Below are 22,939 nucleotides of genomic sequence, written 5' to 3' on the forward strand. Positions count from 1 at the left end.
TATGGTGCGGCCATTGCCGCCCACCTCCGCTGGCCCTGGTTGGTGAGAGGCCTGTGATCCGCCTGCCCTGCCTGCTGGCCACCGTTTGATTATTGCTCATTCACTAATCAACTCTGTGTGAGCCATACAGAAAGGTGCTGGGCGGGAAACCAGGCTAACTGGGCAAGGAAGGGTGGGGAGAGGGGCTCACCAGTCAACGTTAAGGTCTTGAGAGGTGACCCCCCTTCCCCCCCAAAGCTCTCAATTCACCACAATTTATGGCAGTTCTGGGTTTGGAGGTTATCTAACTGCAGGGAAAACACGCTCTGAGTCCTGAGGCGGCAGTCGGAGGCCTGAAGGGCATTTCGTTGGGTCAGGTCTGAGGAGAAGGCCCTCCTTACATGCGCCGTCCCCTCCCCGCGCCCTCCGAGAGGCCCACCTTCCTCCCAGCCCTCGGCAACACCCGCGAGCTCGTAGTGCTTTTTCCGAAGCTCTCCCAGTTTTTGGCGCTCCTTCTGCAGTTCGTTTTCCAGCTCCAGCACCCGGACCTGTGGGAAGAGAGGAATGTGCTTTTGAGAGGTGACCGGACAGTGGTCTCACTTTGACTCAATCCTTCTCCTCCTTGTTCTGCATCTCTTCTTCCTTCGGGTTATTCACCCCGTTTCCAGAGTGTACCCGGTTCTCAGTGTCAGCCTCATGTCTGCCGATTTCCCCACCCTCTCCCATCTACCCGTCTACCCCCAGGGGCTCTTCCGGTTCCTCACTGGGGCCCCCTACTGGAGGTGACGCCTTATAGCCCCAACGCTTGATGGGCGTAGGGTTCATACCATCCTCCTCCAAACTCTGTCTGAAAGCAACCCCAATATCTAGCCCATCTGTGTGGCATGTTCCAATCCAATCCTCCTTCCCCTTCAATTCCACTTTCCAGGCAAGAGCCAGCTTGATGGCTCCAGTATCTTTGAGGGGCTGGTCCAGCTTACGGTTATCATTATACAGGAAAAAGCACAATCTTCCGGAAAAGGCTGGTTCCTGGCTATCCTTACTCCTCATTAATTTTAGTTATTTTATTAATTTATGTATTAATTCAAGAAATGTTTGCTGAGCTGAGTACCCATCACGTACTCCGGGCTCTGCAGCAGGTGCTGGAGACACAGTGGTGCACAGACAAAATCCCCACTTCCTTTGCAGGGAGGGGGAAGACACAAACTCATGAACGAGAACAGGTCAGACCCGTAACAAAAATGACACAGGGTCATGTGATAAGGGCTAATGAACCTCAGCAAAGGCTACTCGGGCAGGAAGGAGGTTGAGGTAAGGGAGAACAGAAAGGAGCCCTATGCAGTTGACATGAGAGAGAGGGCGAGGGCCATGGGAGAAGGGTGGGGAAATAGGCCAGGATCATGTCACCCAGGGTCTGGGGCTGGGGTCAGGAATTTGGATATTAACAAGTGTGAAAGGAAAGCCACTGGAAGATTTCAAGCAGGGACATGAAATGGTTTTTTATCTTTATCTTTATGCTTTTAAGATACGTAGAATTGGTGCCACCTGGGTGACTCAGGCAGTTAAGCGTGACTTGATTTCAGCTCAGGTCATGATCCCACCGCTCGTGAGTTCAAGCCCTATGTTGGGCTCTGTATTGACAGCTTGCAGCCTGCTCAGGATTCTCTCTCATACTCTCTGCCCACCCCACCCCCCCCACTCACGTGTGTGTGCTTCCTCGCTCTCTCTCTAAGTAAATAAGTAAACTTAAAAAAAATATATATATACATATATATACATATATATATATATACATATACATATATATATATATATATATATATACACACGGAACCTGAACAAACTGTAGGGAGCAAGAGTGGAAGCAATGAGGCCCAGTTAGGTGGTTCCTTATATTTCTTTTCAAATTTTTGATTATGCAAAATGTAGAACATATACAGAGAAATGGAGATGGTATGGTGAACTCCACCATGTGCCTTCACAAGTTCCAACCAATTGTCAAGCCAGGGCTGGACCTGTCTCATCAATGCCCTTTTTTATTCTCTGCCCCAACTGCCCCACCTCCCCGGTCTCTGCCACGGACTACTTGGAAACAAACACTTGCATACGTTAAGGTTAAGTTGCTTTTGCAGTAGTTCACCAGGAGAGAAACAATGGTGGCTTAGGCTAGGTTAGGGAGATAGAAAAAAGGGGGAAGGTTCAGGCCTAGAGAGTCAGAGTTGACAGACCTGCTGGGGGACTGGTTGTAGAAGGAAGAGGGAGAAGAGAGGACCTAAGGACACCTCCTGGGTCTCCGCCACCCAGGTCTGGGGGGTGGGGGGGAGCGTTCCAGTTACTGAGATGGAGCAAACGGGAGGGACAGATCTGAGTGGGCCCTGGTTTGGACCCATTAAGTTAGAGATGTATGTGGCATCAAGAGGAGGGATCAAGCAGGCAGCTGGACAAGCACAGAGCTCAAGAAGATGGAGGCTGGGGAGAAGACTCTGGTACTTATCAGCATACAGATGGGATCTGCAGTCAAGAGGGGCTGGATGAGACCAGAAAGCAAGACAGCATTGAGAGTGGGGACTCAAGCCCGACCTCAGTTCTTCCAGTATTTGGCCATGTGACTTTTTCGAGAAGATGCCGAGAGAGAAACATACAGCAGTCTCAACCTGGACTTTACTCCAAGACTAGAAGCCTTAATTCTGGAACAAGGATGTCAGGATGCTGACGGATTCCTATTTTTTTCAGGATTCCATAGATTCCTATTCCTTTGGATGTCATAACTTTACTAAACAATCAGGGGTAATGGCATTGCCTTTTGATGGGTTCTCAGCGTATCGCTTTTTCTTTTTTTAAACCAAAGGTCATACACAATGATTCATAGAAGAAGTTTAAAGAAAATACTGAAAAACAAAAAAAGCAGCCACAGACAGGGAACAAACCAGCGGCTGCCAGAGGGGAAGCAGGTAGAGGGATGGGTACAGTAGGTGAACGGTATTAAGAGGTCCAGGCTTCCAGTTATGAGATAAATAAGTCATAGGCACAGGGAATATGGTCAATACTATTGTCATAAGAAATAATAATGTCATGTTGTTGCATGGTGACAGATAGGGACCACACATGGAATTGTGGAATCACTACATGGACACCTGAAATGAATGTAACATTGTATGTCAACTACACTTCAGTGAAAAAAATGTCGATTGTAAGACATTAAATACTAGTTGACATCGGCTAGGAAACCCCTGATGGTAACATTGAAAGGGGCGGTAGTGAGCAAGAGTTAAGATTCAGATCTTAACCCGTCATCTGTCTTTGCCTCGACTGGCCCTTCCAGTATCATTTGCATTCAGACCTGGGCTACTGTCCGTCTGTGTTTGCTTCCTCCCCAAGACTCTCCCCCGCCCCCCCACTGGCTTCTCTCTATGAGGATAATATTTGGGATTGATGTCACTGGCAACAGACAGTGGACTCAGAAGCGGGAATCGTACCTGGGAATCCATCTCCTGGCGTTTGATCTGGGTCAATGTCATGCTGGAGAAGTCCATGTTGTCTGTAAGGAGAGAGGGAAGGTCTTGTCAGATAATGCCCATGGCTGACTCCCCCTGAGAGGTGGCTGATTGCCTGTGCCCTGCTGAAATGCTTGGTTTGCCAGTTTCCAAACACACTTGAAAGTCACTGAGGGACGGATGGGGCGGAAGTGCCATGAAAGGGTAACGAGGCTCAGAACCCTACCCCGCAAGACAGCCAGGCCTGGAGAGTCATAACCGAATCCAGAGACATCACTAAATGGAAAATCTACCTTAAGGCCTGTTGCCATGGTGATACAACTAGCACATGTATGAGGTGTCCCCCCTTATGAGAATGTAAGTATGTGTGTGGAACGATGAACAGTACAGAATTCGGAAACAGAATTGTGGGACACTGGGATCATGAAAGAGGACATAAAGAATAGCTGAACGGTGAGGGGGGGCGCTTGGGTGGCTCAGTCGGTTAAGCGTCTGACTTCGGGTCAGGTCATGATCTCATGGTTCGTGGGTTCGAGGCCCGCGTCGGGCTCTGTGCTGAGAGCTCAGAGCCTAGAGCCTACTTCTGATTCTGTGTCTCCCCCTATCTTTACCCCTCCCCCACTCGTAATCTGTCTCTCAGAAATAAACGTTAAAAAAAAAAAATAGCTGGGGCGCCTGGGTGGCTTAGTTGGTTAAGCGTCCGACTTTCGCTCAGGTCATGATCTCGCGGTTCGTGGGTTTGAGCCCCGCGTCGGGCTCTGTGCTGACTGCCAGCTCGGAGCCTGGAGCCTGTTTCAGCCTGTGACTCCCTGTCTCTCTGACCCTCCCCTGCTCACGCTGTCTCTCTCTCTCTTTCTCCTAGAAAAAAAAAAAAAATAGCTGAACGAGATGGGTAAGAAAAGCATTGCTTCCGGAAGGCTACCTGTCTCCTCGATCTGTGATTTGCCGGAAATGGTTGAGGCCACAACAGTGGCGGTGGCCTGGTTCACTCCCCGAGAGGCCTGCTGCAGCTGGGCCAGGTTTGGGCTGTCCTTATCAGCTTTCACCTGCCAGGACCACAAAATACGGATTGAGGTTCACACAAAATACAGTGGCGGCGACTGCGTCAAACAGTCGGTCCGATAGTTCTTGACAAACATGGTACCCGCCATGGTCACCAATCAACTTCTTAAAAATCACTGCCTCCGGGGTCAACTCCCCAGCATATTCGGTGGCCTCAGTCTCCAGCTTTCCTGGTTGTTCTGATAAACTGTCCCAGTTGTGGAAACTAATTTGGGGTAATGGTAAATAAGGACGATAAGAACACTCCCTGGGGTACTATAAAACTCACAGACAAATTTTGGTAACAAGCTTTGTTACGATTAGCTGGGGCAATGATTCAAATGCAGAGACTCTTCAGGAGAGGCAGACATTGGTGGCGGAACTGCAGAGCTGAGCTGGGTGACCAGCTTGCTGCACTGACATATCCCTGAAGTGCTCCTTGATCGCCGTGACTGTTAATCAGAGGCTGGCATGGCTGGGACCCTCAAAGGCCACTAGTTACAAAAGTGATGAAAGCCAAGAGGAGGTCACGTGGCGAGCTGGGCAGAGGGGCTCCTTGCTGACAGATGAAAGGCTCTCAGAGGAGGGTAGTTTGGGATCCTTGAGAGGCAGAATTTTAATGTGGGACCCAACCGTGTGGACCCTGGATAAATCCTCTGTTCTTGGGGCAGGATCCACGGTCCGAGTATCTCTAACCTCCCTGCCCTTACGGTGCCCCGGCGAGTCGTGCGCGGCTCCTACCTTAGACGCAGCCACGAGCTGGGCTGTGCTAGCAGCAATTTCATGTGAACACACCATTAGTTCCTCAAATTTCCCTCTGCCTTGTACCACCAGATCAGCTGCATCCCTGGTAGTCAGGAAGGGACAAGAGACATTATGTCACCGACGGCTCCAATTCCTTATGATCCCACCTCTTAATTTTTTTTTAATGTTTTATTTATTTTTGAGAGAGAGAGAGGCAGTGTGAGCAGGGGAGGGTCAGAGAGAGAGGGAGACACAGAATCTGAAGCAGGCTCCAGACTCTGAGCAGTCAGCACAGAGCCCGATGGGGGGCTCGAACCCACGAACTGTGAGATAGATCATGACCTGAGCCAAAGACGGACGCTTAACTGACTAAGCCACTCAGGCGCCCCACGATCCCACCTCTAGACCTCCCCCATCACCCTGGCTTTTTCAGAGAGCACAGCCTACCTGCTCTACCCCTGTGCTGCCAAGGAGATCCAGGTTTCCTTTTAAACTTCTACTCCTATTAGGGCGCCTGGGTGGCTCAGTCGGTTGAGCGTCCGATTTCAGCTCAGGTCTTGATCTCAAGACTCATCAGTTCGAGCCCCACGTCGGGCTCTATGCTGACAGCTCGGATCCTGGAGCCTGCTTTGTATTCTGTGTCTCTGTCTCTCCCTGCCCTTCCCCTCCCCCACTCTGCCTTTCAAAAAGAAACATTAAAAAAAAGTTTTAGTCCTGTTGACTTCCCTATCAACAATTCATTTCTAAGGGGCAGATATTTTCCCTTGGCTATTCTCTGCATTGGGTCAATGGAATGGGGGTGGGGGTGAGGAGCCTTGGGAGCGACAGACACTTACACCATGACAGTGGCTCCCCAGCCCACAGCTTTGGATGCTGAAATGAGTCCTTCCGTCCAACGGGAATTCTTGGCATAAAACTCTTTAGGTGATGCTGTTCCCTAAGGAAGTGAAAAATAATAATGGCCAGCTTTTATTGAGTGCCTACTGTGTGCCGGGTGCTTTGCTTTTTTTTTTTAAATTTTATTTTTTAAAATTTTTATTTATTTCTAGGAGAGAGAGACAGCGTGAGCAGGGGAGGGTCAGAGAGAGAGGGAGATACAGACTCTGAAATAGGCTCCAGGCTCTGAGCTGGCAGTCAGCACAGAGCCCGATGCGGGGCTCAAACCCACGAACCGCAAGATCATGACCTAAGCGAAAGTCGGACACTTAACCAACTAAGCCACCCAGGCACCCCGCAGGGTGCTTATATATATATATTTCTCCATATAGACCTCATAGTAACCCCAAGAGGTAAGTATTATCATCCCATTTTACAGATGACAAAACTAAGAGTCAGAAAGGCAACAATACTTTTCAAGTTCATGCAGGAAATAGGGAAGTAAATCCCAGGCTTTTCTGACTCCAAAGCCCATAGCACTTCTATTAGATCACATTTCTACATCGTGTAGATAAGAGTATATATACACAGTCACGTATATATACGAACAACAGAATCAGACAGGAGTCCAACCGCTTGCCACGATTTGCCACAAGAGGAGACTACACAGTGAATAATTTAAGCAAATGATTTCTGCTTGGAATTTTAAAATGTTTCCTTGCTTTGGAAGCATCCTCCACTTCCAAATTCTAAGATGGTAGTCTTAGACTCTCCAGGTTCTCCTTACTCAGCCTCCCTCCCTATTTTGGGGGGTGGGGAGAAACCATGCCCTCCCGGACTGGTAAAAAGCACCACCATCACAGCAGATATGGCTTTGTTCTTTAAAGGACAGTTTTCAGGGGGCGCCTGGGTGGTGCAGTCAGTAAGGCATCTGACTCTTGGTTTCAGCTAAGGTCGTGACCTCACAGTTTGTGGGATCGAGCCCCGCGTCGGGCTCTGTGCTGACAGCGTGGGGCCTGCTTAAGATTCTCTCTCTGCCCCCTCCCCCTCTCTCTCAAAGTAAATAAATAAATGTTAAAATAAGGGATAGTTTTCGGGCTCGGGAATCCCTGCCTGGGCTTCCATCTCCTGAGCCGCACTGCAGGCAGGATGTGAGAAGGAAACATGACGACAGGAATGCCAGCAGAGGACTGAGAAAGCCAAGTGATGACATTGACCACAGACCGGGGTAGAGTCCGTCTGTGAGGAGCAGATTCTGCCGTCAGAGACAGACATGGCTGCACCCACCAGGAAAGGTCAGTGGCAGGCTGGCTCTTCTAATTTGCCCAGTTTTCTTTTCTTTTTTTTTTTTTTAATGTTTTATTTATTTCTGAGAGAGAGAGAGACAGTGTGAGCAGGGGAGGGTCAGAGAGAGAGGGAGACACAGAATCTGAAGCAGGCTCCAGGCTCTGAGCTAGCTGTCAGCACAGAGCCCGACACGGGGCTTGAACCCACGAACTGTGAGATCCTGACTTGACCTGAAGTTGGATGCTTAACCGACTGAGCCACCCAGGCACCCGATTTGCCCAGTTTTCAAAAGCCCTCCTTTCCTCCTCCAAGGGCCCAGACCTGTGAGGCGCACGGGGTTTCCAGAGCAGGATCTGGGGATGGCGTCTGGGATAATGAGCCTGCCGCTGAAGGCTGGGGCTCCCTGCTCCCTGGGGACCTGGCAGCTCCCCCAGCTTCTTCCCGTGGCACCTGCACTTCGCCAGGGGAGAGGGGACCACGCCCTGAGATGGGCACATGGGACAAGATGGCAGCAGCCGGGGATGCGACTGAATGCGGATGAATGCATGGAGTAGACGGAGCCTTTGAGGGAACTGGAGCCTGTGAATGATGTCTGGTCCCCTGTCCAGGGGATCACAGCCACACCTACCCGGCCACTCTCCACTATCTCTCTCTGGAGGTCCTTAGAGGCCACAATCAGGACCTGGATAGCTTGCATGAGGCTCGTACAGGAGCCCAGGATCCTAGGGAAAGAAAGAAAAAAAAAGGTCAGGGACACAGAATGGAGATCAAGAGCAATGAAGCAGACGATTTTCTTTTTCATGCTTCAACCCAGGCAAACGTGGGATGGGTATACGGGGGGTGGGGGGCTGTGTGGTGAAGCCTTGGAGGAAAGGTGTGCAAGTGAGGAGGCTTGACCATGGACAGTTTATATGATGCTTCTTGGGGTTTCTTTTCCCCTAAAATGCAACAGCAATATTATAAAGAATACCACTTTTGGGGCGCCTGGGTGGCTCAGTCGGTTAAGCGTCTGACTTAGGCTCAGGTCATGATCTCATGGTTCATGGGTTCGAGCCCCGCATCGGGCTCTGTGCTGACAGCTAGCTCATAGCCTGGAGCCTTCTTCAGATTCTGTGTCTCCCTCTCTCTCTGACCCTCCCCTGCTCACACTGTCTCTCTCTCTCTCTCTCTTCCTCTTAGAAATAAATAAAAAACATTAAAAATAAAATTAAAAAAAAAAAACCACTCTCAACAATTACACAGACTCAGCTGATGCCAGTGGCTGCTAATGTTCTATCCTAACTAATACAATCCAATGCAGGAGAGACTTATCCCGATCACTGAGGTGCCACCATGCTGTGGACTGACCTTTCGTTCACCTCCAATTTGACTCCTGTGTCCCCAGCTCGGGATTTGCTGAGCATCTCCTGTTAAAAACAAGCAGGGTATCTCAATGTATCCTGGGCCCTGAGCACTCGCTGGCATCCTGAAGCACTTTGCATCCGACATCCCGTGGTGGCCGAGGAACCCAAATCCAGAAACACCCATCCACATCCTGGTAAGTCGGGAAAAGAGCCCAGGCCTCCGATCTATTCAGCGAGAAGCAGCCCGGGCAGGCTGGCCCTACCGTCCGTGAGCGTCTGTCTTGACTTCCCAGCACCTGGGCTCACGTGCACAGAACTCAGAGATAACTGCACCCTGCCAGTGCAGGGAGCTGCTAGGAGGCAGGTGTTCAAACCAAGGTGGGCAGGCTGAGCCTTCCACCAAAGGAGCAACAGGCGACCTTTCCGACGGTGCCCACTCAGCTTTCCCCTGAGACAATCGTTACTGTTGGTTCGTTAGTGCCTGGCATGAAGATAAACGTGCGCTATCTCATTTAACTCTTACAATGCCCCTCTGAGGCAAGAACTAGTATGACCGCCACCATCTAGAAATGGAATCCAAGCAAGGTTAACGGAACAATCTATCACAAGTCATATGACTAACAAGTGGTCCATCTGGGACTGTAATGCAGGATGGCCTCCCACCAAAGGACATGATGACCTTCTCCTTTTCTATCCCTCGGGGATCCTGGGGAGTCTGGGCTTGGGTTGGTTTTGCAGGGGCCGTCTACGGCCTCAATGAACAATTGAGATACGTCCAATAGGCAATGTCACGCAATGGAACCTGCAAGAGCCTCGCTTTAGGAGATGTGGCAGACGCTTCCATACCTCTATTCTGGCCGTAGCAGTTTCAATGGCAGCTGAAGTGGCGGCCATCTCCTTGTCCACCAGGTCCCCCAGCTCCTCCTGTTTGATGTCCAGGCCTCTGGGCAGGAGCTCCTGTGAACAGCAGCACAGAGGCTGAAATGATACTTTGATTTCCTCTCTATTTCTCCCCAGCAGATCCTTACATGGTGGCAGAAGGGAGGAGAGGAAGGTCCCACCATGCAACATGCTTCTAGAACCCACGGAGGGGCGTCCTGCCCAGGCTTCGTCTAGAAATCGCTACTGCGTAAACCCTCATGCTCCATACTCTTTCACTGAAAACCCCCCTCCTTCTAGAAGGCCACTCTGCCTAATCCCACAAGGCCATTCAGTTGTGGATGCTTGGACCCTGACGTCACAGTTGCACTGTGTCGATTGTATTTGAGGCTTGGGAGGTATGTCAAAAAACCCCTTCAGATGTGGGTGATGCCTTCCAACCAGACACTCTGCCTCTTATTTAACTCTGCGTTCACAGCAATCATAATGAGGCAGTTACTACTCCTGTTCTACGGATGGGAAGCCAAGGCTCAGAGAGGTCAAATGGCTTGACCACAGTCACACTGTTAATGAATGGCAGAGCAGGGATTTGAACTTGGGTCTGATGGCAAAGTCTGTGAATTCTGAAAACATTATGTGTTATACTTCCAAGAGTATAAAACAGGTATGAATGGTTTAAAGAATAAGAAATGTTCATAGCAGCACTCTCCACAATAGCTAAAACATGGAAAGAGCCTAAGTGTCCATCAACAGATGAATGGATCAAGAAGATGTGGTTTATCTATACCATGGAATACTACATGGCAATGAGAAACCATGAAATCTGGCCATGTGTAGCAACATGGATGGACCTTGAGGGTGTTATGCTGAGCGAAATAAATCAGGCAGAGAAGGACAAATACCATATGTTTGCACGTATAGGAGGATTAGGAGGAACTTGACGGAGTAAAAAGGGGGAGAAGAAGGGGGAAATGGTGGGGAAAGGGAGGGAGGCAAAACATGAGAGACTCTTGAACGATGACAAAAACTGAGGACTGATGGATGTGGGGGGGAGGAGGGATGGGCATGGAGGAGGGCACTTGTGGGGATGAGCACTGGGTGTTATGTGGAAACTAATTTGACAATAAACTATTTGTAAAAAAACAAACAAAAAAAACCCCAAAAAAACAAAAAAAATAAAAACTAAAGAATAAGAAATGGAGCACCTACGTGGCTTAGTCGGTTAAACATCTGACTTTGGCCCAGGTCATGATCTTGCAGTTTGTGGGTTCGAGTCCTGCTTTGGGAATCTGTGCTCACAGCTCAGAGTCTGAAGCCTACTTCGGGTTCTGTGTCTCCTTCTCTCTCTACCCCTCCCCTGCTCGTAATCTGTCTCTCAGAAATAAACGTTAAAAAAAAAGCTTAAGAGGGGCGCCTGGGTGGCTTAGTCGGTTGAGCGTCCGACTTTCGCTTAGGTCATGATCTCGTGGTTCGTGGGTTCGAGCCCCGCGTCGGGCTCTGTGCTGACTGCCAGCTCAGAGCCTGGAGCCTGTTTCAGTCTGTGACTCCCTCTCTCTCTGACCCTCCCCTGCTCGCGCTGTCTCTCTCTCTCTCCTAGAAATAAATAAAAATATTAAAAAAAAAAAAAGAAAAAAAAAAAAGAAACAGCTTAAGAAACATCAGTACCTCTGAAATTTCTTTTGTATCCTGCCCTAATTCCATGTCCTGCCATCCCTACTCCCTGCCTTCAGATGAACACAGAATTCAGGAAAACGCTTATCATGGTTTTTTTTAAAGCTCTGTAAGAATGTATCTTTAAACAGTATAATGTTAAGTATGCATTATTGGTCTTTATTTAAAAGGAATCCTACTGTATGTATTTTCGTATGACTTGCTTGTTTGCTTGGCATTCTGTGTGTGAGATTTGTCCTAAAATGTAGTAATTCTTTTTTTTAATGTTTTTTATTTATTTCTGAGAGAGAGAGAGAGAGAGAGACAGCGTGAGCAGGGGAGGGTCAAAAAGAGAGGGAGACACAGAATCTGAAGCAGGCTCCAGGCTCTGAGCTGTCAGCACAGAGCTCAATGCGGGGCTCGAACCCATGAACCGTTGAGATCATGACCTGAGCCGAAGTCGTACGCTTAACCAACTGAGCCATTTAGGCACCCCAGTAATTCTTTTTTTTTTTTTAAGTTTATTTATTTATTTCGAGAAAGAGAGACTGAGTGGGGAAGGGGCAGAGAGAAGCAGAGAGAGAGAATCCTAAGCAGACTTTGTGCTGTCAGCATAGAGCCTGATGTGGGGCTCGAACTCATGAAACTGTGAAATTGTGACCTGAGCTGAAGCCAAGAATCAGACACTTAGCTAACTGAGCCACCCAGGCGCCCCTATAGTGTAGTAATTCTATCCTTAGGCAAATGAGCTAGAGAAACTCTTCCATCAGGAGATATGTACACGAGTACATATGGCACATTCGTGAGAGCCTCAAACTGGAAAGAACCCAAATGTTTACCAACAATAATCTAGCTACGTAACAGATAGATAAATATAAACAGATATATAATAGAAATATAACTTGAGCTATAATTACACGACAATCTACTACAGAGCAGTGAGAAAGAATATATCTGCATGGATGACCGTCATACACAGAATGCTGGAAAAAGTAAGGTGTAGAAGAAAAGTCTATAACATATAGAACTAAAAATGCTACTTGGGGGAGAAAAGTCTTTCTATTGTCTTCATCTGGAACCCTGATTAACCACTCTACACATAATCTCTGTACTCTAGTTTATAAAATCTGTGCCACATTCTGTAATTCCTTCAGTTCCATCATCCAGTCCACCAATTCTTTCTCCAGCTTTTTCTTTTTAATTTTTTTTTAATGTTTTATTTATTTCTAGGAGAGAGAGAGACAGACAGCGTGAGCAGGGGAGGGCCAGAGAGAGAGGGAGACACAGAATCTGAAGCAGGCTCCAGGCTCTGAGCTGGCAGTCAGCACAGAGCCCGACGCGGGGCTCGAACCCACGAACCGCGAGATCATGACCTAAGCGAAAGTCGGACGCTTAACCGACTAAGCCACCCGGGGGCCCCTCTCCAGCTTTGTTTAATCTGCTGTTGAATCTATATACTGAGTAGACTTCCAATGATTATATTTTTCATTTCTAGAAGTCCTGTGGTTGTTTTTCAAATATATCTGATGACTTTTGAAAATACCTTAATCCTTGGTCACTCTTTTAATGCTTTTTAAAAAGTTCTTGGGGTTGCCTAGGTGGCTCAGTCGGTTAAGTGTGTCTGACTTCAGCTAAGGTCATGATCTCACGCTGTCAGCGCAGAGACCGCTTGGGATTCTCTCTCTCTCCCTCTCTGCCCCTCCCCTGCTCATGCTCTGTCTCTTAAAAATAAACAAACTTAAATACAAAAGGTTCTGGAACACATCAAACACACTCATGGTGAACTGATGTGCCTTGGGACTTTGTGAAAGTTCTTTGGGATTTAGGTTCCAAGTACATTCCTTCAGAGACCATTTGGAACTGCTTCTGCCAGGTACCGGGCTCCCAAAAACCTGACTATGTTACATTTAATTTTCTTTCTTTTTTTCTAATAAAAAAAATTTAATATTTTTTAAAATTTCTTTCTTGAGAGACAGTGTGAGCGGGGGAGGGGCAGAGAGGGAGACACAGAATCTGAAGCAGGCTCTGGGCTCCCAGCTGTCAGAGCCCAACACGGGGCTCACACTCACAAACTGTAAGATCATGACCTGAGCTGAAGTTGGATGCTTAACTGAATGAACCACCCAGGCACCCTACGTTTAATTTTCTGTTTGGGTTTTTTCAAGCCACACAAGCAGTATATTTGGGCCCTGAAACCATGGAAAGATGGCTTGTGGGTAGAAACTCCCTAGGTAGCCATGTTTCCTTCTCCTCCTACAATGGAGGTTGAGATAAGATCTCTCTTCAGCAGAGTAAGCTTTTCCCCCATTCACTCTGCGTGTGACCCAAGTAAAAGGGTGTGACCTTTTGGAGTTCCATTTTGGGGAAAAAGTCTCTGCATTCCAAGCTTTTACCCTACTTGGGCTTAGGCTTCGTGTTTTTACTCTCCTCTGTATGTGTGGCCCATTGAAATCCAAGCTCTAGGTCAAGATGATGGACAAATACTGGTTCTTGCCTCCTTTTGGTTTCTGATTCTGAGAATTTCCTTAGTTTTCGGCCAGTTCAGATTCATTAACATCCCTCCCTACCCCCCAAATTGTATTTAGCTTTTTCCATGTCCTGTGCTGGGAAGAGCTTCTAAACATTTGGTCAGTCTTACTGCCAGAAAGGAAACTGGCCCAGGATCTTGCTCTCACACTTTACTTCGCTTTTAAAATTAACTTGATTCTCACTTCCTCACCTCACGGCGTCCTACATGCTTTGCGTGTGCATGCTGAGATGGGGTTCTGCATGGCACTGGAGAAGATGCCCTATCTCCAGCAAAGGACGGCCTGTGGTGATGCTGTCAAGCCTGCCATCAGGAACTTAGTAACACTAGCATACCTCCAGGATCATGTCATTCTATTGAAAGGGTTAGCAATTCACAGTTATCCAGTCTTCCTTCATCCAGACATTCATGGATCCCTACCTCGTCGCCCACTTCTCCCCAGTGTGAGCCTTCTTCCCCATCCGATCTTTGTAATTGCTTTGCTCTCCCTATGTGCACATTCAATTAATTAAACATTCAATGGGTGTAAACCACCTGCCAGGTATCATGCCAGGGACCAAGGAGACCTTGTAAGAAAGGTATGGGCTCTACCTCTGAGGACTCATGGGGGAAGGAGACAGGCAGGCAGGTAACCTGCAACGCCAGCCACCAACACTGTAAGGTGAAGGCGGTAAAGGGTGAGAGGGACCCAGAAAGGTGAATAAGCGCCAGATTGTGATGGTCCTTGCATGTCACATTACATGATTTGAGTTTTGTTATCAAATGAGGAATTGTAAGCAGCTCTTTGTTTTCGGAAGAGATCAGAGGAAAAAGACCAGAGGCAGAAAAACAAATCAGAAGGCTGTTTTAAGAGTTCAGATGAGGGGCATCTGGGTGGCTCAGTCAGTTAAGCATCCAACTTCAGCTCAGGTCAAGATCTCACAGTTTGTGGGTTTGAGCCCCGCCTTGGGCTCTGTGCTGACAGCCAGCTCAGAGCCTGGAGCCTGTTTCAGATTCTGTATGTCCCTCTCTCTCTGACCCTCCCCTGCTCATGCTGTCTCTCTTTCTCTCAGAAATAAATAAGACATTAAAAAAAAGAAAAGTTCAGATGAGGGATGGTGAAAATTGGAACTCTGGCCCTGATCTCTTCCCTCCCTGGACTTGTCATTACGACACATTTTTGGAATTAAGTAAATGCTGCCTTGTACTGGACTCTTAAAATGGAGTTGATGACCGCTCTGTCCCACTGCATCAACTTGGGTGATTTCATGATTTTTCTTTCCCAGAGAGACGATGTCTCATTGGCCTCTGTATAACTACATCTACCGCAATCCCCACTATGCATGGCACGCTCGCTACATCTTTATTAAATCAATAAATACTCTATGTCCACGTTAGGTGCTATCTGCCCAACCAGATACAAATCGTCAAAAACAGAGAAACTATGCTTATTCTTCTGATATTGCTTAGCATGATGATGAACACACAGTAGGTTCTCAGCTCACAGCCAATGAATGAAATATAACTGGAAAGTCGGTCAGCAGGGTCAGTTTTTTCAGCATCAACGCTCACTTTTTAAAAAGAGTTTGTTTTTTAACGTTCATTTATTTTGGAGAGACAGAGCACGAGTAGGGGAAGAGCAGAGAGACAGGAAGACATAGATCCTGAAGCTGGCTCCAGGCTCTGAGCTGTCGGCACAGAGCCCAACATGGGGCTCGAACCCACGAACCGTGAGATCATGACCTGAGCCGAAGTCGGACGCTTAACCGACTGAGCCACCCTGGCACCCCAACTGTTACTTTCTGGAATCAAGTGGAAAGTACAGAAACAACTGGCTTCGCACATCACTGACTCCCCGGCCAATCTCCGGGACTCAACCAAGAACCACTGTCACCTCCCCCGGTGGTAACACGGGTCCTACCTCGCCAATGGCAGAGATCTTGCTCAGGCAGCTCTTCACGGCTGTGCTGTCATTCTCAACCGTCCCGTCTTCCTCCAGGAAAGCCAGATAGGTGAGGGTTTCCTTGCCAAACTGCTTGCAGGCCGCGGTCAGTGCTGGAGATGCAAGACAACAAAGGCTTTTGAGGGTCCTGGCTCCCCACTGCGCACAAGACCGGCCCCGGTGGCCCCGGTACTCACAGTCAGCAGGCTCCGGCGGGGCTCGAAGGCAGGTGCTGCTAACGTGAGCCATGGTGTCACTGGTCAGGTGCGCCAGGAGGGTTACCGAGCGGAGAAGCTCGCTGATCTCTGCCGGGAGTGGAAAGAAGGTTTCTTGGTGCTGTTCACGGGCCCTTACCTCCCTCCCTCCTCCCCTGCTTGACAAGGTATATGCACCCCTTTCCTGCAGCATAGGGACCACATGCTATTTCCACACGCAAGCGTTTCTGAACGCTGCCCAGCGGTCACTAGCAACAGACCCTATCCTTCGCCTTTCTTACCTTCTGGGCTGGCCAGATACTGGCTCCAGCTTTGTTCCAGTTGCTCAATGCAGCTGGAAACAGACTTGACCTTGGAAAGAAGGTGATCTGTGAGAGAGGGGAGACAGGGCAGAGTCAGAGCCACTGTTGTTGGAATCGCTTTCTCCCTGTTAGGTCAAGCCGTCTGGGGGATGAGCCTGCCTAGCGAGTGGCCGCAGCCCTGTGGGAGCTGCCCTAAGATGGGGGGGAGGGGTGCAGAGAAAAGATGGTTGACTCCACAGGTACATGACTCTCTTAATGCAGCTTCAAAGGCCGTGCTTCTGGGCCCATCTGGCCCCGAACCAAGAACCAGGGCAATCCCATCAGCAGCCGAGAGTCAGCTTCTCCCTTCTCATTACTGCTGCCAAATCAAATCCAGGCCTTCTGTTAAGTCTTTCAAGGCCCTTGGACTCTCATTACTCTTGAGCCCAGACCCTGGGCTCTGTGAGGCTAATCTAGGCTCGTGCTATGCGCATAACACAGCCGTCCCCACTCTGTGCCTCTGTGCACTGGTCCACAGAGATCATGTCCCTCAGGAGGTAGTATGTGGGGACTCAGGTCACACTGCATAGGTGTGGCCCCTGGCCCCACTGCCACTGGCTATGATCTCAGGCCATCTGTGCCAGCTTCCTCACCTGAAAACAGAGTAACGGCACCGCCTTGTGGCGTCATTGTGAGGATTTGCTGGGCCAAGGCATGTAAAGCACTTAGAACAGTGCTGGTGTGTGGTGAGCACTGGTAACGTCAGCTGTTTGTAAGACTACTACCCCCACATTTCTTCCCCTCATGTCTGTCCTCTTCTGTCACACCCCCGGCTCCTAAAGTCTCTTCTCAGAACCCGCCCACGGCTGCTCCATTTCCTGGCATTTCCCTGGTAGACGGGGTACTGTATGCTCCTTCATTTAGGACTGCTGTGTTTCCTCACAGATGGCTTCCCTGCCGAATAAGGTAGGACAGTCCTGGCTGCACACGTCACCAAATGGAGATCTATTTGGTAATGAAAATCAACTATCAGCTGTTCCTTCCATCCGCCTTGTTCTCAGCGGGGCCTCTCGTTACCTTGCCGGCAGCTACACAGCTACAGCCATGACGTCACCAACATCCTGGGCCTGGACGCTCTGCTACCTACCGCGCACGAAGGCCCTCCCCTCTTTTTTACATCTTTTACTTAATGTTTATCAGAGCTCTGCTCCCAGGGAGAGTTTTGTCAGCCTGCCCCACTGCACAGAACAGTCTTTATCACAACTGGCGGCTGTAGAAAGTACTACCACCCAGGCCCTGGGCTACCGAGCTTCTGGTGGGGACTGGGCACTGCCAGGCGACTCTGACAGGCAGCAGGATGAGGACCCCTGCGCTCAGCGTCACTGGGGTTCAATGTCAACACCCAATGGCAATGGCCGTAAGCATTCGCGTGTGCGGCCAGGCGAGGGGGATGTACCTGCAGACCCGGCACAGCTGATCAGAGGGGGTTCCTCCAGCTGCCTCAGGGCCGCTCCTATCACCTGCTCCGCGGCCTTCCTGGTCTCCACCAGAAGCATTTTGCGTTGGTCCTTGGCGAGCTGGCACATCGATTCCTAGAAATGGTCCAGGGAGGTGAGAATCTGACATGGACCCTGTCACGAGCCTCGAGCAGCAGCCACCTTGACGCAGCTGGGATTCCTGGCATCTTAACTCAAGTTGTGGCTAACAAGGCCCGAGCCAGTTTGTCTGCCACAGAGAACGACCCTTTCCCTTGGTCTACAGGTGTGGGCAGGGGTGCAACACAGGAAGCTATGGGGGTGGCCTCCTGTAACCCATTCTCCACGCCGGGGGAGGGAGGACCACGTGCAGCTCTTCTCGTGTGAAAAGGTGGCCGATTGGCTGTCCCTCATCTGCTCTCTGCGGGCGAGAGTAGCTGGCGTGCAGAGCTGTGCCTGCAGAATGTCTTCCCAATCGGCCCAGAGGCCCTGATGGTTTTCACAGACTGTCCCCAGTTCCCCGCCTCCATGGATACATCACCGAGGCCCAAGGCCCTGGTCACCCAGAGGACGTCTGTTACTTGCCTGTGTGCTGGACAGTTCCTGCTGGGTGCGTTCCAGCTGTTCCCGAAGGGCGGATGCCTCCTCCTCCCGGCAGGCCACCGTGTGCACCAAGCCACTCCGCTCCTTCTCTAGTTCAGTGAGCTGAGCCGCCCATTTGGCTTCTGACTGTGATGTCGAAGAGGGAGAATCAAACCGTCCACTTCCCAGGAGTCCAGACCCACCCGCGGGCCACATGGAACAGCGGTGATACCTCTAAGCCACCACCTCTGTTCCCCCAATCACACACAGAGCCTGGATGGGACCAGCATGGCCAGCTGCCAGACAGAGCTGGCCCCCATGGGGCGGCAGCACCAAAGCCAGAGGGAAAAAAATAAGGGAGAGAAAGGGAGGTGATGCTCACCTGCGCAGAAGTTTCCAGGCTGCCTTGGACAAGCTGGAGTTCCTGTTTGCTGGTGGCAAGTTCTTGCTTCAGGCTGTCTAATACTTCGGTCTGTTCTTGAGTCTGAAAAAGAAGACACACAGGGGCGCCCTGATCCAGGTGCTGCTTCCAAGGGATAAACACAGGTAAAAATCCCCAAGCTATTGGGGTGCCCGGCTGGCCCAGTCAGTAGAGAATGCAACTCTAAATCTCGGGGTTGTGAGTTGGAGCCCCGTGTTGGGTGCAGAGATTACTGAAAAATAAAATCTTAAAAAAAACAGGGGGCACCTGGGTGGCTCAGTCGTTTGGGTGATTGATTTTGGCTCAGGTCATGATTTTGTGATCTGTGAGTTCAAGCCCTGTGTCGGGCTCTGTGATGACAGCTCAGAGCCTGGAGCCTGCTTTGGATTCTGTGTCTCCCACTCTCTGCCTCCCCTCCCTCCACTCAGTTTCTGTCTCTCTCTCTCTCTCTCTCAAAATTAAACATTAAAAAAAAAAAAAAAAAAGCCTAAGCTGTCAATGGGAGATTTGTGTTCTCTCTTGCAGACAAGATTGGCTGCACCCCAAAGTGGGTGGGAGGAGGTAAGGGCCCTGAGTAGGGCAATAAGTCTTCTTCTGGCTAAGTGGAATGTCAAAGGCGGGACTTTTAGGGACATTTCTTAGATGTAACGCTTCAGCTTATAATACTAATTAAAATAGAACTAGGCCTTTTTTCTTGGACATAGGAGGTTGCTCTTTCTTATTATTTAAATTGAAGTATATTTGATACAGAGCCGGATTGTTAATTCAGCCATCCCAACACCTGATAATTTGCTACATCATGCCATCTGGAAATAATTCCCTTTTTTAAAAATTTCTTTTGTTAAGTGGTATTTTTCGAAGAGCATTTCACAGCTAACATTAAAAAAAAAGGAAATAAACCAACCAAAAAAATATATCCACACGCATCCACACAGTAAGGCTGAGGACTGCTCTGTGACATTTTTACTTCCTACTCTGGGTCACAGAAAAGTGAAAGGCAGTATTCTTTTTTTTTAATTTCTTAATGTTTATTTAATTTTGACACAGAGGTAGAATGCCAGTAGGGGAGGGGAAGAGAGAGAGAGGGAGACATAGAATCCAAAGCAGGCTCCAGGCTCTGAGTTGTCAGCACAGATCCTGACGTGGGGCTTGAACACAGGAACTGTGAGATCATGACCTGAGCCAAAGTCAGACGCTTAACTGACTGAGCCACCCAGCTGCCTTGAAAAGCACTACTCTTAAGCGTAAGGCATTCAGTTTTCCCCATTCCACATGTCTCTCTCTCTTTTAAGTTTATTTATTTATTTTGAGAGAGAGAGAGAACACACATGCATGCACATGAGCAAGGAAGAGATACAGAAAGAGGGAGAGAGAGAATCCCAAGCAGGCTCCGTGGTGTCAGTGCAGAGCCCAGCACATGGCTCAATCCCACAAACCATGAGATCATGACCTGAGCTGAAATCAAGAGTTGGATGCTTAACCGACTGAGCCGCCCAGGCGCCCCCACCTGACATCTCTTACTGCCCCCCCACCCCGCCAAGGGTGGTCTCCTGGTCACAAGTCTCCCAGGTGCTTTTACGTCTCTCAACCCTCCCCGACTCACCCTGGGCAAGCCTTCGCTGATGTACCTACTCTGCTGGACCCCCTTCGTCACTCCAGGCCTCTAATCCCTTGTGCACCAGACGCCATGTCCCTGCCTCACGCCTCCTGTGGTGCGCGCGCAGGGCTCTAACCCGCCTCTACTGCCCGTGGAGCAGAAGACAAGGTGTTTCCACCTGCATCATGTTCCAGGCCTGCCTCCAACTTGGGCAGGCCCCTCCCTCATTCCCCACACACTTCTTCCCCTCACCTTCCGCTGGGCCTGGTCACTTAGGCGCTGGAAAGAGTCTTCTAGCTCTTTCTTCTCTCGTTCCAAATCTGCCTGGGCTTGTCTGGCCACGGACACCTGTTTGGTCACCTCTGCATTCTGGAAGGGCAAAGAACAGTGGGCTTATCGCAGGCTTAACATCTCAGGGACAACATCTCCTTTCTAGAACAAATGACAACTCAGGCTATTGGACACAGGAATCACTTTTCTATCTAGAGAGAAGTCAGAATAAAGCTGTCGTCTTCAGCTCCTCAACGCTTAAGTATTTAAAGGAAGAATGATAAAGATGGGGGGAAATCCATTCAGGGCTGGCATCAAAGGTGGGGCACAAGACGAGGGAGGCATGGGAGCGTGTCTCCCCTGTGGTGTGGGGGGTGCCCCAGGCTGCAAGAGGCAGGTTGGGGGTCCTACCTTCCGCAACAGGTCGGCGTGGTTCTGCACCAGCTCGCTGTACTTTTCCTTTAGCTTGCTGTACCGCTGTTCATTGGCCTGGGCTCTCCCTGTATTGTCAGGGGCCGAGGTGAGCAATGGACCCCTGCTGGGGGACCCCGTGTCTTCCTTCCAACAAGCCAGAGTCCCTAGAACATCCTCCTTTCTTTTCACAAATGCACACACCTTCTTCTCCTTGGGAAATCCTACTGACATAAACTCTTCTGGGAAGTGGTCTTTAAAAAAGAATCCACCTGACTCATGGGGCGCCTGGGTGGCTTAGTCGGTTAAGCATCCGACCTTGGCTCAGGTCACGATCTCGCGGTTCGTGGGTTCCATCTCCATGGTGGGCTCTGGGCTAACAGCTCTGAGCCTGGAGCCTGCTTCTGGTTCTATATCGCTCCCTCTCTCTGCCCCTCCTCCACTGGTGCATGCACACTCTCTGTCCCTCTCAAAAATAAACATTAAAAAAAAAAAAGGAATCTAATTGATTCTGATGGCTGCACTGATTTGTGCTGACTGAGCATTCGCACACACAGCATTTGCTTCATCAGTGTTTTTGGCTTTTATGTTTTTCTTAGGCTGTCTCTCCTTTGGACACCCCACTGTCATCTCCTGGTTCCCGTCCCTGCGTTCTGAGCAACGCGGCACGTGGGGCTGTCCACCTGCTGGGCCCCAGCCCGCCCCCTTCAGACTGGCAACATGAGGGTCCTTCCTGGCGGCTCTTCTGGACAGATGTATGGCCTGGGGCTCTGCCGCCCAGCCCCGCGAGCCTAGCCGGACCCTGCGGCCCCCGCCCTCAGCCCCAGCCCGACAGACTCACTTTCTATCTCTGTCAGGCTCCGCTGGGCCTTCTCCGTGTCTTCTCGCTTCTTCTTGAGCTCATCCAGCTCTGCCCGGAGGAACTCGTTGTCATCGACCGCCTGCTGCCGCAGGTGCTGCTGCTCCGCCAGCTCGGCCTCCAGCTCGCTGACCCGGCCCTTCAGCTGCAGCACGGCCCGCTGGCTCTGTGGGATGGACTTGGCCAATGAGCCCCACAACCCACACCGCTGGGCGAGGCTGGGCAGGGGGAGCGGGTCCTCCAGGGTTTCCAGTGCCGATCCAATAAATACCTGAGTTTGCCTAACAAGCCCACTCCCACTGGGCCTCGTGGGAGTTGAGGCTTTTGCTCATTCTAAGCCACCCAACCAAACACGGGGTGACAGCAGGGGAGCTCTGATCCTGTTAGGGTGGCCTGGGGGCAGTGTGGGCGAGCTGGCCTGAGGGGTGAGCCTAGCTAGTCACTGGCCTGGACTCTGCAAACAGCCACCAGAGCTACAGATCAAACCTTCCGATGGCCGTGGGAAGAGAACAGGTCTTCCTCGCCAAGCACCACAGGGACACTGGGCTTGGCCTAGATGCCATTCTCGAGGTAGGAAGAATGGAAACGCAGTGCCACCAAGACCACGAGGGGACCAGGTCCGTCTGGTCTGGGCATTTCTACTAATGAGCTCCCCCTTAAAATGAGGTCCGACAAGTGTGTCTGCAAAGCGAAGTTAGTATGAGAACGTCACGTCCTGGTGAAGCCCAGAACCGGATCAGAGCCCGAGTCCTACCTCCGTCTTCATGTTCTCTAGCTGGGCCTTCAGCTCACTGATGTCTCTGTAGAGTTGAGCAATTAAGTGATCCCTGGGAACAGAAGGAGAACAAGTTTGCTTCCACCGGGCCTCCATCCCTTTCCTTTTAAATGCGAGCTGGGAGATCAGGGGAGGAAGTTAAAAGCTGGTGTTAATTTGGGGAAAATGCTTTGAAATCCCGTAAATTATACGCTATGACCCTCGATGCTACCAGATCTGAATCTCACACTCATGGGTCCACTGTTACTCCGGCCCCATTCGATTTCCCTCTGGGATCATAGGGGCCGATGGCTGTGGGCCAAGACATTTCTC

At 50.1% G+C, this 22,939-nt stretch overlaps 1 protein-coding gene across 1 annotated transcript in view; it reads right to left on the reverse strand.

Moving 5' to 3' along the window:
- Positions 1-22,939, reverse strand: part of HIP1 (huntingtin interacting protein 1) — a 150,440-nt gene that overhangs the window by 4,124 nt on the left and 123,377 nt on the right. The window contains exons 13-30 of the mRNA XM_039243515.1: positions 22,607-22,679; positions 21,835-22,018; positions 20,994-21,082; positions 20,565-20,681; positions 18,677-18,778; positions 18,298-18,441; positions 17,694-17,829; positions 16,238-16,324; positions 15,939-16,046; positions 15,721-15,854; positions 9,611-9,721; positions 8,769-8,827; positions 8,050-8,143; positions 6,095-6,195; positions 5,256-5,361; positions 4,396-4,519; positions 3,456-3,517; positions 419-527 (exon numbers count right to left, since the gene is read on the reverse strand). Of these exons, the coding sequence (XP_039099446.1) occupies positions 419-527; positions 3,456-3,517; positions 4,396-4,519; positions 5,256-5,361; positions 6,095-6,195; positions 8,050-8,143; positions 8,769-8,827; positions 9,611-9,721; positions 15,721-15,854; positions 15,939-16,046; positions 16,238-16,324; positions 17,694-17,829; positions 18,298-18,441; positions 18,677-18,778; positions 20,565-20,681; positions 20,994-21,082; positions 21,835-22,018; positions 22,607-22,679 (1,940 nt within the window). The remainder of the gene's footprint in view (positions 1-418; positions 528-3,455; positions 3,518-4,395; positions 4,520-5,255; positions 5,362-6,094; positions 6,196-8,049; positions 8,144-8,768; positions 8,828-9,610; positions 9,722-15,720; positions 15,855-15,938; positions 16,047-16,237; positions 16,325-17,693; positions 17,830-18,297; positions 18,442-18,676; positions 18,779-20,564; positions 20,682-20,993; positions 21,083-21,834; positions 22,019-22,606; positions 22,680-22,939) is intronic.

Source organism: Hyaena hyaena, unplaced genomic scaffold (assembly GCF_003009895.1).
Source record: "Hyaena hyaena isolate Hyena2069 unplaced genomic scaffold, ASM300989v1 scaffold_228, whole genome shotgun sequence".
Classification (NCBI taxonomy): domain Eukaryota; kingdom Metazoa; phylum Chordata; class Mammalia; order Carnivora; family Hyaenidae; genus Hyaena; species Hyaena hyaena.